The sequence below is a fragment of the Cyprinus carpio genome, chromosome B22 (assembly GCF_018340385.1).
Source record: "Cyprinus carpio isolate SPL01 chromosome B22, ASM1834038v1, whole genome shotgun sequence".
Classification (NCBI taxonomy): Eukaryota; Metazoa; Chordata; class Actinopteri; order Cypriniformes; family Cyprinidae; genus Cyprinus; species Cyprinus carpio.
This window is the reverse complement of record NC_056618.1, coordinates 3,873,289-3,891,568: the sequence shown is the minus strand read 5'-3', so window position 1 is coordinate 3,891,568 and position 18,280 is coordinate 3,873,289. Positions and strand designations below refer to the sequence as shown.

The 18,280-nt window shown below is 37.1% G+C and overlaps 2 protein-coding genes and 2 pseudogenes across 2 annotated transcripts in view; 2 read left to right on the top strand and 2 right to left on the bottom strand.

The window, feature by feature from the left end:
* LOC109064427 overlaps positions 1 to 18,280 on the bottom strand; it is a 195,802-nt pseudogene that overhangs the window by 44,793 nt on the left and 132,729 nt on the right.
* Positions 1 to 18,280, top strand: part of LOC109075252 (cryptochrome-1) — a 198,361-nt gene that overhangs the window by 61,576 nt on the left and 118,505 nt on the right.
* Positions 122 to 1,254, top strand: LOC122141442 (annotated as a pseudogene).
* On the bottom strand, positions 10,913 to 18,244 carry znf76 (zinc finger protein 76). Its single transcript, XM_042749327.1, has 12 exons — positions 17,745 to 18,244; positions 17,488 to 17,571; positions 16,361 to 16,438; positions 16,153 to 16,286; positions 15,003 to 15,074; positions 14,433 to 14,549; positions 13,273 to 13,474; positions 12,724 to 12,903; positions 11,905 to 12,105; positions 11,645 to 11,823; positions 11,468 to 11,572; positions 10,913 to 11,157 (listed from the first exon to the last, which is right to left on the bottom strand). Exons 1-12 carry the CDS (start codon positions 17,854 to 17,856, stop codon positions 11,074 to 11,076), a joined length of 1,548 nt encoding a protein of 515 aa, XP_042605261.1. The 5' UTR covers positions 17,857 to 18,244; the 3' UTR covers positions 10,913 to 11,073.

Genomic DNA, 18,280 nt, shown 5'->3' with positions numbered 1-18,280 from the left:
GTTTTATCATTCCGTCCACTCCTCATCAATCGCATCCACATCCTGCCTTTTGGGGACTTTGCATTAACTTACCAGCAGCTCTTCAACCTCATTACACAAACTCTGTACGGGACCCGACTACGATGACGCACGGCACGGAGATGGTCCCCGAGGTTTCTGCCGCCGCGGGCTTCGGTGCAGACTGCTGCGGAGCCGCGGGACGCTTGAGTGACGCGCAGCTAGCTGCAACGTTTCTCAGAGACTGGTTCTCGCGCAGGCGCTATCAGGTACAGGCCAGTGAACATACATGCTTTTTATACTTCACCAACCTAGCGTAAACTATTGCATATGTGTGATCCTAGAGCACTAAAACTAGTCATACAAGTGTCTTTTATTAAATTTGAGTTTTATTAACATCATCTGAAAGCTGAATAAAATAGAACTTTCCGGTGTATGTTCGTTCGGGCTGAGATCCAACACTGTTTTGAAAATCTAGTGAATATCTAGAGGGTTGCAAAAAAATCGAAACTATTGAGAAAATATCTCTTAAAAGTTGTCCAAATGATTCTTAGCAATCGCATATTACTAATCAAATTAGTTTTTGGCTGATCATATTTGACCTGTAGGAAATGTACTAAATATCTTAATGGGAAAATGATCTTATACTAATATCCTAATGATTTTTGGCATAAAAGAGAAATGGATAATTTTGACCCATACAATGTATTGTTGTCTATTGCTACAAATATACCTGTGCTACTTGTCTTTTGTGCTCCAGGGTCACATATAAGAGTATTATCAATATATAAACACGTTTACGTTGATTCGGTGATCATATACTCTAGTACATCTAATGCCTAAAGATTTGGATGTTAATGAAAGTGTTTTATTTTTTCTCCAGAACACTACCAGCACCAATGGTTCCCCGACAGGCCGCAGGAAGGGATCCGGTTACCGCTGCACATACGGATCAATCATGAAATGACCCTCGGATTGGCCGAGCGGAACCGGGCGTATTGGGACCTGGACAGCGGGCAGCTTTTCTCGCTCCTGCCTCGTGAGCTGACGCTCTGGGTCGACCCGTACGAAGTGTCCTACCGCATCGGCGAGGATGGATCCATTTGGCGTTCTCTACGAGGTGGAGCCGCCCATCTCAAGCCACTCCCCCTCACCATACGAACCCAGACGGCGAACTGCAAAAACCGCTTCATGATGAGCGGGGCCGAACAAGTCGCACCTCCGAAAAAAAACTACCTTATGATGGTGTCCAGCTGAGCGCGTGTAGCGTGAGCGAGCTCCGACGACCAACCGCCGAGAGTTTTACCGAGTTTCCATTCCCGCCACTTTCACGATTTCACGGCCCTGATCCATATCCTTTATTTAAGATGAACTTTAAACGCACTGGTTGTTATGCGACTGGATGACTGACTCGAAATAATTCGGCACTGTGACTCTTGTTTGTTTATACGATCCCAAAACATGTTTTGGGTGTTTTCCACTGGTGCTCACGCAGGGTTTCAGTGCAATTACAATAATACCTCACGACTCTCACGAGAATGTAAAGCAATTAAGGGCCTGAAACGTACTTTTGCGCAAACTTTTCCACAAGTCTACAAAGGTTATCTTCGTACTCAACGATGATGATTATAATAAAACTAGTTTGCGCTTTATAGCGCCACCTGTGGTGACTTTGAGAATGCAACGTATTTGCATTCAGTATGTTGCAGGCCTAAAACTGTGGTGGTGCTGCTAACGAGAGATGTATACATCAAATATACTTTAATATAATGAACAAGATTCCCATAATCCCCTCTTGCCTTAACCACAGCGCCACCTCTCCCTTAATAAACGCCACTGCCTGGCTCTTTAAGTCTTACTGTGCAATATTCAGGCAATCCGCTCTTTAAATCCTCTGTTGATGTCATGAAACGGGTCGGCGGACTGGAGGCTCCTCCGCTGGCGTCTTGGGGGAAGGATCGTGTTTTCCCAGGATGCTTTGCATGTGTTGGTTGGTTTGGGGCCGGAGGAAGTAATTGCAGCAGAGACTCTTGTCTGTAGCATCTCGCGGGCTGCTGAGCAGCTCGTTTACTGTTTTAGATGTAGTTTGTAAGCTATTTCAGAGCAGAGTTGCTTTTAATGTGTTTTTTTTTTTCTTAAATGCATTTGTGCAGATATAGAGCTGTACAGTCAATTTTTATTACAATAAACCTTTTATGAATGAAACGCTCCTCTCTGGTCTGATGTGTTGTAATGAAGTGTCATATCTCTGATCTCTTCTTGAAAACACCCCACGAGTGGCGTCTGGTTGGCGTTGGGTGGGCACTTATCTGGATGTGTCTGGGCTTGTTTTTCTCCTACACGCACTGACAGATTCAGACTATATTTTAAGTCATCATAGATGCAACTGACATGAAAGTTAAAATCAAGCTGCCTTAAAAAAAAAATGAACTAACAGTTTGTCTATTGGCAGCATTACGTGAATGTTTTTGTAAGCAAACTTTATGCAATCCCAAAATGCACTACATGCAAGTATTTGTAATCATAAAATGTAAAATGCATCTAATTATATTTATCTAAAATGTTGTATGCTCTGTAAATAGCTTTACTATACTTTATACTGTATGCAGTATAATATAGATTTCATGATCATATTCTATTTAAACACTAGTTTTTCCTGTATTTAAATATGCAACAAGCATTTAAAGACAAAAAAACAAAGTTTTGCTGTTGCTTGTATTATGACAACAAAGAGATAAAGTATAAAACAACCAAATTGTGCTTTTTAAATAATAAATCACTCTAAAATTTAACCCAATTCAACTAAGTTTAATTGTTTGCTTATCAAAAATGCTGCTAAATGTCAAATTATTGGAATGAATGAAACCTTTCTGTAGCTAAATAACTTAGTATTTAGCTGTGAGTGACATCTATAGCAAACATGCATAACGGCAAACTCTTTTTGAAATCAATTATGAGCAACAAGTTGTCGTCAAAGTATTGGATTGAATTAAATTTAGGTGCAAGCTAATATAAGATAGGGGAATTAGTAATTGAATTGTTATCAGCACCTAGTTAATAATATACTAGTTAACAGAATAAATGTAAACTGTAATCCGTTTACAGTTGCTGAGAAAAAATGTTATCTAAAATTAGTTACTTAGGAAAATGTTAACGTTAACAACAAGGTAGTTACATCGTGAATATTTCTTTACGCATACAGATTTAATTTATTTATTGCACTGACTGCTTCTAAAATATGAGTTTAGGACCACATGCTTATTCCATAACTGTTTATTTCCTATGTGGGTTGTATGGTTTATGTATATGCTTTGTTTTTTTAGATTAACTGTTTTTTCCAAGGCATTGTTAGATGTGGGTAGGTAGTCCTCAGTAGTTGTCAACTGAGCAACAAACTTTCCTGTAAATGGTCCATAAATGTTCTGTGTATTTTTTCATCAGAAAATATCAGTGTTTTACATCATTCCCTTATGAGGTGTCATTGTTTGGGTTTGTGCACTAGGATATCTAAAAGGGTAGGCTGTCTATTTAGTGCAGTTTTAGGCTGGCACTATATGTGTCCCTCTGGTGGTTTGTTCTGTTTGTGAGCGATTACGGTCAGCAGAGGATTTGGGAGGGTTTCTGTCCTGACGTAATAAAAGCACAATCGCCTGTTTTAATCTGAGGCTGTTTTTGTGAGCGAGCGAGATGTGTGTGTGTGTGTGTGTGATGTCAGGGACACACACACACACGGGCAGCATGGCCTGTTGAGCGCGAGGATGCCCACATAATGGAGATGCAAACTATTGTTCAGAGACGCTGCTGACGCTTGAACACACACACACACACACACACCGTCAGCTCAATGGAGCAGAGAGGGACACACACATAGAGAGGAGAGAGAGGAGATTCTTTACTTACAAAGAAATGATTTGAGATTGTATGTTCAAAGACATGCAGGACGTTTCAAGTGTACTCATTTGCTTCAGCTGCTGTCATTCGTTTCTGTTCAGGTCTGATTTCATGGGTCAAACCTTTTGAGCTTCCTGCGTGACCTCTGACCCTTCAGCTGCGGGGGATTCTTGCCGTGTGATTGGCTAATATGTTTTAATGTATTTGTGCGTGTTTTGTCTTTTATCCCTGGTGCAGTATCACTTTTAAAACAAAACAGTAAATACTTGAGCTCATGTTAAAATCTCTGGCTTTTGATGGCAGTCATAGCAGAGGATAGTTCAAGACCATTAATGATAGAAAAAAACTCAAGAGGAGATGAATATTGTGTGCGATTACTAGGCTCAATTCTGCAGAAGCATTCAAACCGTCGGTTTAATCTAACATCTGCTTATGTGTTTTTTTTTATTTTTTGCATGCAGCTTTTATTTCTAGTAAAATATTAAAGTAAAACTGCCGCTCTCACCAGGAAGTGTCTTAAGTTTTAGTACTAATTTCTTAATTTTTTTTTTTTTTTAAGTTTTACTAAGTTTCCATTCTTAGTTTTCTATGTTTTTAGTACTATTTGGTACTGAGTTTCTAAGTTTTATCTATGTTAAGTACCAAGTTTTATCTGTTCAGTAGTAAGTTTCTAAGTTTTATCTAATTTCAGTACTAAGTTTCTAGGTTTTATCTATGTTTCATCTAAGTTTAGTACTAAGTTTATAAATTTTATCTATGTTTAGTACTAAGTTTTATCTGTTTAGTAGTAAGTTTCTAGGTTTTATCTAAGTTTTATGTAAGTTTAGTACCAAGTTTCTACGTTTTAGTTCCAAGTTTTTTTTAAGTTTAGTACTGTATCTAAGTTTAGTACTTAGTTTCTAAATTTTATGTAAGTTTAGTACTAAGTTTCTATGTTTTAGTTTCAAGTATTTTCTAAGTTTTAATACTGCTTCTAAGTTTTTCTAAGTTTCAGTCCTTAGTTTCTAAAAACATTTTTTAAGTTTTAGAACTACATTTTAAGTTTCTAAATTTTTCTAAGTTTTTAGTCCTGTAAGTTTAAAATTTTTAAAACTTTAGTACTAAGTTTCTTAGTTTTTTCCCCTGATATTAGTACTATTTATTTGTTGTTTTTTATATATAGTTTTGTTGTTTATGAGCCCTAACCTAGGACAGAATTTCTATCACTATGTGACCATAATAATCTTAAAAAAAAAAAAAAAACGTAAATATAACTTATATCTCAATGACTATATCGTTATGATTCAATGCACACATTTAGGTGGGTTTTTAAAGTTCAAATTTTCTTCAGCTGTTCTCATTGTTCTGTTTAGGTGCAGTTTGATGTCATGATGGGGTTAAACCTGTTGAGCTTCCTGGTGGTTTTCTTGCCGTGTGATGGCTGGCGTCGTATCTGGGCAGATCTGAGGTCAGTTCTTGGGTTTTAACACACTGTTTCCTGATGATATCTGAAGAGATATTATCTCATAATCTCGTGGTAGGGTGGCGGTTGGTATGAAGGCGGGGGGTTTAGGGCCATTTGGTTAGTTGTTTAATCCCTGATACACTGTGACCTTCTTTTGCCAGACCGAGACAAAGAAAACACACACACAGTGAGCTGGCGTCTCTGATGATTTTGCTAGTGATTATAAAACTGATTGTTTAATCTGATCAGGAGTTAGTCTGCATTAAACACACACACACACAATGAAACTTTGCATGTTTGGATGGATCTTTTTTATTCATCTGTGATCCTGAAAAATAAATGTATTTCACAGTTTCCATAAAAAATAGTGTTAGCACACACTGTTTTCAGACATTGATAATAATCAGAAATGTTTCTTGAGCAGCAAATCATCATATTAGAATGATTTCTGAAGATCATGTGACACTGAAGACTGATGCTGAAAATACAGCTGCGCATCAAAGAAATAACTTACAGTTTACAGCGATGCACATAGAAAACAGACCAAGGTTTTCATGATGGTTAACTTAACTAGTAAATATCAACTAATCATATTACTTACAGTAATTTTGTATCTTGTGGACAATATTTTTCTCTAAAAAGGATCTTTTTTTTTACACAAGCTGAACTTTAGCTTGATTAGGTCATTAAACATTTAAATGTCATGAAATACTGATAAAACAAAACTGTGAGAGAAACTCACTTTGGTTTGACCATACGCTAAATTTAAAAACCTTTATGATGTCACTTCCTTATAATGAAAGCTGGGAAACACCACAGCAGAAAGTGAGGAACAAAGACTAGAATACTTGTGTTTCACTAATGATATTTTTTGTGTACATTTTCTGTTCTCAGTGAAAAATCATTTAGTTAATCAAAGCAACATTGCAAGTAAAGATAAATTATATGTATGTATGTCTGCTGGGTGTTTGGATGTGTGTTTGTGAATGTGTGCCGTGGCATTCCCCCCTTCGCACACCGTTTTCTGGATCAGAGAGTCGCACACAGATGATTTGCAAATCAAACCTGTTCAGCTGAATGCTCCTGGAGTTTCACAAACATCATTCATGAAGCCCCAGCGTCCCGCAGGCGTGTGAACGACGGCCATTCACAGTGTGTGTGTGTGTGTGTGTGTGTGTGTACTCATCACAAAAGAGTCTCAGACGTGGAGGAGGAAGGGTGTCACACACAGACTGGGTGAAACTGTCTGCTAGATCTCAGATGATTCAACTATAATCCCTCAGGAGAAATAAAACAGAGCCAAACGAGTCACTAGTCATCATCCAGTAAAGTATACGACTAATGCGGAGCAGTTCGGATCATTTGATGAGATGCGTTTGAGCTTGTATTAGAAATCTAAGCACAGTTTGAGACATTTTTGTGTGTTTATATTTTATCCCTGGTGTAACAACATTTTTAAAACATAGGGAAAATAGTCTAACCAGGAAGTGTCTAAGTTTTAGTACTAAGTTTATATGTTTTTCCCTAGGTTATGGTACTAAGTTCCTATGTTTTTTCTTCTAAAATGTCTACGTTTTAGTACTAAGTTCCTGATTTTTCTAAATATTCTAAATTTTAGTACTTTGTTTTTTGTTTCCTATGTTTTGATACAAAGTTCCTGTTTTTTTTTTTTAATTTTCTAAATTCTTATGTTCTTTTTCTAAAACTTCTAAGATTTAGTATTAAGTTTCTAAGTTTTTAGTTCTAAGTTTCAGATAAAAAAAAAAAAAAAATCAAAATTGTATTAAGTTTTGGTATAAGTTCCATTGTTTGTTTGTTTTTTAAGTTTTAGTACTAAGTTTCTAAGCTTTTTCTAAGTTAGTAGTACTAAGTGATTTAAAAAAAAATAAAACTAAATACCAATCATTTTAGTACTAAGTTTTTATATTCCCCCCCTAAGTTTTTCGTACTAAAGGTCCAATGTTTTTTTTCTAAAATTTTCTAAGTTTTTTTACTAAGTTTTCTTTCTAAGTTTTAGTAGGCTCCTAATTTCCTGATTTTTTTTTAATCTTCTTAGTACGAAGTTTATATTTTTTCCCCCCTAAGTTTTGGTAATAAGTTCCTTTGTTTTTTTCTGCATTTTCTAAGTTTTAGATCTAAGTTTCTAAGTCTTAGTACTAATTTTATAAGTTTTTGTTTTTCCCCCCTAAGTTTTTGTAAGGTCCTATGTCTTTTTCTTAAATTTCTAATTTTTTAATACTAAGTTTCTAAGTTTTAGTAGTAATTTCCAGATTTTTCAAAATGTTCTTAATTTTATGATGAAGTTTGTTTTCCCCCCCAAGTTTTAAGTTATCATGTGACTTTTTTTTTTTTTTTTTTTTTTACTACTAGTAAGTTTTACTACTATGTTTTCAAGTTTTTAGTACTATTTCACTTGTCTATTTTTATATTTGTTTTGACATTGTAAGCCCAAACCAAAGACAAATTTCTGTCACTGTGATAGACTGTACAATTTTTAACTTTTACTAAAAACCTTCCTTTCAACCTGTTGATTCGCCATTGAGACTCCCGCAGGATCCACTGCGGAAAGATTCGAGGAAACAAAACAAACCATGCTGAGAAAGGTTGAAGTGGCGTGAGCAGATTTAGTGTTGTGAGAGTTGTAAAGTATTTATGGTCGTGTTGACGGGTTTGACAGCTGTTGGCCGAAGTCTCACAGAGTCTTCATTGTCCTTAAGGTCCCGGGAAACTAAACCAGCAGCTGTCGCGCTCGACACGACAACACACCACCACCCCGAAATCCGATCCCTCAAACAACCAAAAACAAACCCCCATCACAATCCAACAATCCCTCAGCTGGGGCTCAACACAGCAAGTCAGGCCACGTTACCCTTCACAAGCACACAAGATCTCAATAGTTTCTCCTGGTCAAGTCAAGTCCACCTGTCTTATATACAATACAGAGATTGTGTCAGAGCAGCTTACAGTATATAAGCAGGAAAAAAAGTGCAATAATAATGATGTAAGAGGACATTAGGAACACTCAGTTTTCCAGTTAAAGTCAGCTCATCATTGAATTCAGTGAAGCCATCGTCCACCTCAGTATCTGTGCAATCAAGTCGATAATATTGCCAGAAATAAAAAACAACCAACAAAACAAACCAGAAACGAAACCAAAAAAAAACCGCAGCAGTGAGATCAAATGCAGAACAAATGACTAAGAAAAAGTCCAGAGAAAGACCCTATAATCTCTAATGTGTCTCTAATATGCTGACTCCCCCCCCTAATGCTGACTGTCCCCTGAAATTGTGCTGCAGATTTAACTTAAAATAACAAAGTACTAAATAATCAAAAGTCAAGATGAGCGCAGACATTATAATCTGAGCTACTCTATGGTTACTGTTAACTATAAGTTTTTAATACTTATGTTCAACTTATTTTTAAGTTAGTTGCCAATGCTTCACTTCTGATTTTAGTTTTGTATTTATTTTATTGTGCTTTGTCATTATTAATGTATATTTCTATTAGCTTCTTTTTCTATCATTTCCATTTTAGTTTTAATAATCTTTAATATTTCAACTTATTTTAACCAAGCCAAAATTTATTTTAATTAATTTTTTTTAAAAAACGTTTTTAATCTATTATTGCATTTTATTTATTATTTAAACAATTGAAATTTCTAAAACTGAAAAAAAAAACAATGTTTAAAAAACAAAATTTAATGAAAAACGCGAAATATAAACATTAACGCTAATAAGTAATAACATAAACAATAATAACATAGACTGAAATAATAGTAAAAGTAAATACATCACTCAATTAACGTTCAATTTATAGCCATATAGACTTTTATTGTTCAACAACTAACTACTAAAGAAAAAAAAACAACAAAAAAACACTAATCACCAAACAAATTAAAAAAAGCAGCATCTGAGACTCTAAAGTGGAGTTTCTTGATTCGGTTGGCCCATGTATCTGATCACCGGTCTCGTGCCCAGGAAGAGATCAGCCCAGAATTCAGAGCATTTCCTGTTCTGTAGCTTGTGTTTTTCAAAACACAAAAAAGGCCTTAAAATAAGAGCCGAACGACTAAACTCACACAGATTTAGAGGCCCTTAGCGCTTCAACAAAACCCCTGACGAGCTACAGCGGCTTACAGATAAAACACACACACACACACACACACTTAGCAGTAATTTAAGAGTTTATTTGTGTCACCTAAACACACTCCGCCCTCATCAACTCACACAAGAAAACTTGACACCAGCACACGGGTTGGTGTGTGTGTATGATCTTAGTTCTGGGGTGTGTCCGCAGTTTAACTTCCTCTCCTGCACACAACCACAACACACTGATGTTTCCAGTCAGTATTGAGTCGCAGTCAGTATTGGAGGAGGAAACCCAAAAACCGCTGTTTTTTTCCTCTGCCCCCTCGTCGTCACTGACGTCACAGCAGCTCAGCCAATCAGAGACTGTTGTCGAGGACCGAAACGGATGAACAAGTGTGTGTAGTGTGTGTGTGGTGTGTGAACAGCTGTAAAACACACGGAAATACAATCAAATTCAACCTAAATTCACATTCTGTGTCTATATAACAGAAATGTAATGGAAAAAACAGAATCTTTAAAAAAAGACACAAGTAAAGAAGCTGTTAAATATATCTCAATATTTACTCATATTTGTCACTTCAAATGCGGCAAAACATTTTAAAATTAAAAAAACAAAAACAACAAAGTGTTTGGATTAGTTTAGTCTTAACGTAATTATTAGAACTCTGTGGTAGATCCTCATTTAGTTATGTAAATAATTAAGTGTGATATTCTTTGAGGTTCTGTTAGTGTAAGCACATTTGTAAAGTTTTTCGGTAGAGTTCAGTGATGATATGATGAGCAAACTGTAGTTTTGAGCTCCGGTCACAGAGAGAGTAAAGCTGCTGACCTCTGCTGGACACATCACAGTGCTGCAGCCATGAACGAGAGACAAATGAAGCGGATAAAGTGCGCTCAGGCGAGTAAATCATAGTAAATACAATTTTGTTTGTTTTAAGAACCGCCATATTACATGGTTAAATAACGTCAGTGCTGTTGTTCTTCTTCTCACTGATTTAGACAACCCCGACGCGGGAGATTCAAAATCAAAAACCAGCGCGCGTTTTCTAACGACTTTACCACCTCAGTGAAAAAAAGCATCAGAAACGCATTTAGGGTTATTAAAGTTTTTCTAGAACTCAATGTTAGCGACACACAGTTATAAATATTTCTCACATTAAGCCGCTAAAAATGAAATATGAGAACGAAAATAAATTGGATGTGCTATTTTTGTTGACCGACATGGTGCATGTAATCCTGCTTTATTTTTTTTATTTTTTCAAAAATACAATCAACAAAAAAACAGATATAAATAATTCCATTATCAAATGGAGGAAAAAATTTTTGATACTCTGCAAAACACGATTAATGAGAAGCAGATACCCCTGTTTGGATCAGCGAACCGACCGTTCGATTGCTACAGATTCGTTATTTTTCCAGGTTCTGGTTTTCGTCAGTATAAATAAATGAAAAACACATTTCACAAAAATTACTGGATAAAGCTTATTTATTAACAAATATACATTTTCATCTTGTTTCATATCTACAGGCTCAAAGCAGGTAAAAAAAAAAGAACCTTTATGACTGCAGAAACTCTTTCTCATACACGCTAAACGTAAAAAAAAAAAAAGTATTCGTTCTCTCTCTGAGGCGTCTGAACGTGACATCGAGCTGTCACTGATCTGAGGTCAGTCCGCTGTGCTGAATCGCTGCTGTTGCCATGGTGATCGCCTCCTCTAACGTCTGCTGATCTTCTAACTGTATGTACACAACCAATACACACAAACAGTTCAACGAGATATTCTCACTGTATAGTGTGCCAATATGGCGTACTATTTACGATAAAATGTTAAAGTTTTTAAAACGTGTTGACAACACAAAAGCGATCAATACGAGGCCAAAACTGCCATGTGAAGTAATAATGATAAGTATAAGGTAATTATTTTAGCTAAAATGTTAACACATATGTAACACAAACATACTTTGAAAATACATGGACTATCCCATCACCACTGATGTACATTTAGCGTGTGGTATTTTAATTAGAGCATTTAGTCGTGTTTCGTACCTGTACTGCGATCTGTGTGCCGTTTTCTGTTGCTAGCAGCGCCACCTGCTGGTACGGCGACGCATTCACTTCAGTCATGATGCCATTTGACGTTACTATGGCAACCTGCAGGAACGAACACAGTTAGCGATTTGAGCTCTGATGACCTCGCGACACCGTCCATCCCATAATACTCACCGGCTGCAGCTCTTTGCCATCTGTAACCATGGTGACCTGCTGCCCACCGGTGGTTCCGTCCTGGGTCACCATGGTGACGGCCGTGCCGAGCACCTGCAGGTGTGAGCTGATGTCGTCGTCGGTTTCCATGGTGACTTTGGAATCACATTCGTTCGAATTCGCCTCGAAAACCTCTGCGTCTGTGGGTAAAATTGTTCGTAAGTGCCTTCGAAATTCGGTGAAAGTGAAAGCAAGTCAAGAGAAATTAGACAAAGACATACCGGCGTCCTCCACGGTGTCGAAGTCTCCGTGCGCGGTGCGCTTGTGCATAGCTAGCGTGGATGTCTGTCTGTAGGTCTTCCCGCAATGGCTACAGGTGTACGGCTTACAGTGCGTGTGGACCACGTGATGCTTATAAAGACTGGAGTACTCCGTGAAACTCTTCCCACAGCCGGGAACCGTACACAGATACGGCTTCTCACCTGAGACAGCAAACAGAACGATGAAACAGACACTAAAGACCGATAACTATAGCGATAACTAATGGTAACGTCCACACCATAACATTGTTTATTATAAGCGTGTTGCAGTTTTGTTGCCTGGCGCTTTAAATGCTTGAACTTTTTAAAGTCGTACATCAGCTGGAAAAATCGCAACTAAGAAAAATATGTTTAAATTGAAATACTAAAACTGCTAAATTTAAAAGTGAATATAAATTGAATCTAGTAAACAGAAATGTTTACTAGAAAAAAACTAAAAAAAATTACACAAGCACATAAAATTACCAAAACTTGAAAATATAAAATGTAAAAAAAGGTTAATAGTTCTGAAAGCTATTCCCATGATGTTGTTCCTTTGTATTGTTATAGTTGTGGTGTGAAGTTCACTATTATCAAAGAATTAGAACGATTTTTAAAACTTTTTCATCATTGATATAGTTATTTTTGGTGTGATCGGACCTTAACACTTAAGTTGTGTTCGCATTAGCGAAATTTTTCTTGCAATAAAAGGCTCACTGTCAACAGTTTGCGCAAAATTCCCAATCGTGCAGATTCCTATTAGAATTATTAGCACAGTGGTACATGTGAGCGCTGTGTTACCGGTGTGTATCCTCATGTGGTTCTTGTAGTTGGTTGCGCTGGCGAAGGCTCTTCCGCAGGATGGCTCCGGGCACAAGTATGGCCGCTCGCCCGTGTGCGTTCGCGTATGAACCTTACGAATGTTGGAGGTGGTGAAGGAGCGTCCGCAGCCCTCGAACGGACACTTAAACGGCTTCTCGCCTGCAAGAGAAAGACAGTTAGGTCGCTGATTTAATATATCTATATATATATATATATATATATATATATACACACACACACACACACACACATATGTATATATATATGTATATATATATATATATAGATAGCGCTTTTAACAATGCAGATTGTGTCAAAGCAGCTTTACAGTATTAAATAGGAAAATAGTGTGTCAATAATGCAAAATGACAATAGTAAACACTCTATTTTCAGTTAAAGGCAGTTCATCATTGAATACAGTGATGACATCATTAAGCTCAGTTCAGTTTAAATAGTATCTGTGCAATCAAGATAACGATATCACTGGAAATTTATGCGTTTACACTCAGTTCGGTGGTGCGTTCGTACCGGTGTGCGTGCGCACGTGTTTCTGCAGGTCTCCAGAGGTTTTGAAGGCTTTGTAGCACATGTCCTCTGGGCATTTGTAGGGTTTCTCGCCCGTGTGCGTGCGCAGATGGCTCTTGAGACCATACCCAGTGGCGAAAGCTTTAGCACAGGATGGCACCTCGCATCGGTATGGACGGTCACCCGTGTGTGAGCGCTCATGCACCTGCGAAACACACACACAGTTGAGGTCAAAATTTATCCTTCAGCTCCTGCAGAGTTTTGTGTATTTGAACCCTTTCCAACAATGACTGTATGATTTTGAGATGCATCTTTTCACACTGAGGACAACTGAGGGACTCACATGCAGCTATTACAGAAGGTTTCAAACACTCACTGATGCTCCAGAAGGAAAAACCATGCATTAAGAGCCGGGGTGTGAAAACTTTTGGAATTTGAAGATCAGGGTAAATTTAACTTATTTTGTCTTTTGGGAAACATGAAACTATCTTCTGTAGCATCTGAAGGGCAGCATTTAATAAAAAAAATATGATATTTAGGCAAAATAAGAAAAATGCACACATCTTCATTCTGTTCAAAAGTTTTCACACCCATTTCGTAATGCATGGTTTCTTCTTCTGGAGCATCAGTGAATGTTTAAACCTTCTGTAATAGAGTCCCTCAGCTGTCCTCAGTGTGAAAAGAAGGATCTCAAAATCATACAGTCACTGCTGGAAAGGGTTCAAATACAGAAAAATGCTGGTAAACCAAAGAATTAGTGGGAGCTGAAGGATTTTTCTGAAGAACAGAAGGCAGTTTAACTGTTCAGGACAAACAAGGGACTCATGAACAACTATCACAAAACAAAAAAACACAGCTGTGGATCATTTATATAACAACATGGTATTAAGAATCAGAATTAAGAAAACTTTTGAACGGGGTCATTTTTATAAATTCAACTATTATTTTCTCTTGTGGACTATATGTAGACATTTTATGTCTTACTCAGGTCAGTATCAAATAAACAATAACATGCATTTTGTATGATCCCTCTTATTTTGGCAAAATAATTCACATTTAGCAGATTCTGAAATGGGGGTGTAAACTTTTGACCTCAGCAGTACACACAGCTGAGAGACTCTTGAGGCCTGCTCTGGCCCAGTGCATTGTGGGAAGCTCTGTACCTTCAGATGGTGTGCTGTGGTGTAATATCGGCCGCAGCCCGTGTGTCCACAGCGGAAACTCTTCTCTCCAACCGGCTGGACTTTACCAGAGCTCCAGACCTTCCCCTCAAACATCAGCTGACAAACACCACACGTTATACAGACAATTATATACTCACAATGCATCTATTTAAATAAATAAACAAATGAAAGTATTTACATTTAAATAAAGAAATAAACTATCTATATAAACAAAGCGGTATTGTTATTGTAAAATTAGCAATCTACCTGACTATCTATCAAAATCAATCAATTATCTATATAAATAAACATTGGTATATAAATTCAGTTATCAAACTAAAGCAAAATCAATAATCGTTTTAAATAATAAACATAAATAAAATCAATAAATTATCTATTTATCTGTCTGTATCTTAACAAATTAATAAAATAAATAAATTATTTATCTTAACGAATAAAGATATAAATAAAATCAATTAATAATTTAAATAAATAAAATCAATAAATGATCTATTTGTGATTTAAATAAACAGAAATAAGTGGAATTAATAATTTGTCTGTCTATCACACCTGTATGCTGGTCTGCTCCGCTCCGTTTGTGTTCTCCATGTTTTCATCGACCTCGACCTCTGACCCCGTCAGCTGAGCCACATCAAATCAAACATAATATAACAAAAACATAAAAAATCTTTAGAGTTAAAAAAAAAAACACATTAAAAGGCCCCTTAAAAGCTTTATTTTTTCACACCTTATGGTTGTTGCATGACTAATTATCTGAATGCATAAAACTATTTTTATTTTTATTTATCCTTACAACAGCATTATGAAATTCTGTGTTGTTTATTTACATTTTTCTGGTTATCGAATGAAAGCACAAAACATGAAAATGAAACAAATGTTATTTTTTTGGCCAATAAATGGGATTTTGTAGTCAAATTAAAACATAGAAGAAATATTGTGTGATGATTCCTTAAAAAATAAAGTAGTAGTGGCCCAGCTGTATTACTTACATTCTACTGAATGATATTAATACATTTCTGCCACAATTTCTTCAAGTTAAACCAAACTTTTATTTTGACGGGCACACATATGACAGCAGTTTTACTCAAATGAAAGGGTAAAACGCTCAGGGATTGACTATTAGTGTAGTTCTGGGGATGCTGTTCGTGTATTTATATACTTATTCAGTGAGACTACAGACACCGCGAGCAATGCGCATTTCAATTTGTGTGAAGTAAACAAAACCGTGCGTCTGCGCCATTCATTCACACAGAGACACGCAGAACATCAGCGATTCATATCTAAAATGCTTTTCTTGCAGCTTAACATTCACAGATTTACTAGTCTATATAGCGATTTAATGGAAGTGTAATGACGTACTTTTGATTAATGAATCCAAACTTTGGCAAATTGCGTGAAATTCCGTGTTAAAATTTAAATTAAACTTTTATGACTGGATTCCATGATTCCGTCCACATTTTCGCAAATAATAGAGCCATAACAACATTTTCTGCAGTGGAAATTGCGCAAAAGGCTGGGATCGTGCAATTTACTTCCGTTCCCGCACTTAAATCTTTTTAAATCACATTAAAAATGCGAACGCAGGAATCGTTGAGCATAATCAAAATGCACACGTCTTATCGATACCCGGATCTTGAAAACCAGTTTTTGATACCCAACCCTAAAAATCAAGGCTACCGTGTAGCATGTGTAGTCGGACCTTGCTAGCATAGCTCTCCAGCGTGGCGATGGCCTCGGCGTTTAGCTCCACAGCGCCGCCCGTCTGGTGGTGGATGTACGCCGTGCTGCCGTCCTCCAGCTCAACGGCCTCCACGGCACCGGGGTCGAAGCCGTCTGTCACACACAGAGGTCAGAAGTCAAGCGCGCTCAGGGACTCGGTGCATGTAAAAGTGTTAGCGTATGGGCACCTTTAGGTGTGTGATGAATGAAGGCCGTGGTCCCGTCCTCCAACTGCACCGCCTGACCGTCCTCAAACGCCAGCGACTCTAAACACACACGACTGAGTATCACCAAATATAATTTTTTTCCAGATTCTACATTTTCAATTTTCTGGATTCCATTTTTTATTTTTTAATTAAGTTTTATTTATCAAAAAGCATGTCTAATTAGTTAAAAACTTTAAACATCAATTACAAGTTTTTATTTATTATTACATGTTTAGGGCCCTATGAAATGTTTTTTTTTCCCCACCCTACGTTTTGTTACCAAATTCTATGTTTTAGAATGCATACAAACAAGTTTAATTTATTCTTACAATAGCCTTATGAAATGTTTTTTCCTCAGACGTTCTTTGTTGTGTATTTACATTTTTTTTTCATCAAATGAATGCATAAAATGAATTATTGTTAAACATTACTTATCTTTTTATTAATTAAAATTAATTAATTTTTTTGGGCAAATAATGGTGTTCCACAAATATATATATTTTTTGCATTCCCATTCGCTCAAATAGCAAAAGAAAGACTCCCTGACAGTGTTTTCATGACTTTCAGTCGAAGGAAATAAATTGAGAGACTGATAACGGCAGTCAGATGAGAAAACAATGTCAGATTTACCATTCCTCCCACAGACGCTGCGTTAGAAACACCCTCGCATTAGCCTTAACTAGTATTTTTGTAATTTGATGCAAAGATGATATAATACAAAGTATAGACCAATTTGGAGTAGACGTCACAGTTACGTCACTTGCAGCTGCGTGCGCATTATGGTGGCATAAAAACACTGGAAACACGTGGAGAGAAACGGGTAAAACCCATGGAATAAAAGAAAAAGTGTTTTGTTGTGCCTTTGGATGTCATTCTTATAGAGTATTGTTGTCAAAGACGCCACATGTGGCAGTTCATTTCAGATTTTGTTGCTGATTTGAAACGTATAATTTAATTGTGAGTTCATAGGACAGTTTTTGAGATTTCAGGATTCCCCCATTCATTAAGATAGGACTTGGTCTTGTTTGGAGGCATTGCAAATATGGCCGCCGAGTGAACTGACTTCCCTTGACTTTGGTATCACACTTGCTCAGCGGTGTCACACACACCTTTCTGCTGGACGCTGACGTGCTGAATGAACGCCGTGGTCCCGTCCTCCAGCTGAACCGTGTTTCCCTCCATTAGACTCCCATCTGAACATCACAACACCATCAGATCTCTTACACCACCACTGTCACTAACATTTATTTGGGTAATCAAGTAATCAGTCGATTATTCTGACGATTAATCGATTAATCGCAATTACTCGTGACAGCAGTAGTTATAATAATAATACTATGTGCATATTTCCATGAGATTGTCTCACCACTGATGGTCTGCTGTATGTAAGCGGTGGATCCGTCGCTCAGAGCCACAGCCTGAAGCCCCAAACCCTCCATCCTCTCACTGCAGCTCTGAACACACACACACACACACATTACACCTTAAACACAGCCGCGTCACACTTGTACAGTCAGCATCTGACACCTTACACCTCAAATACAGCAGTCGGAGAACAATACAATTTGACCGATGTGTGAAAATGTTTAAGTAGAATCGCTGAGTTTATTTCAAATATGTAAAGCGTTTAGATTTCACACGCCATCTTGGCTACATTTACCGTTATTTGGGGAATTGTCGTAGACAAAATCCACACAATCAGGAGTTTTGTGCAAAATGTTGGTCATGAGAATTCATTGCGTTGACCAACAGAAACCTGCTTGGTTTTACAGTGACTCACGTACAGTGGATATTTTGCCGCACCAACTAACGAACTAACCTACTGTGCATTTTTGACACTGCTTAATTTATATTCAGCATTTTTGGTTGGCAACATTATTTTAATGTTAACGAAGCTGATTT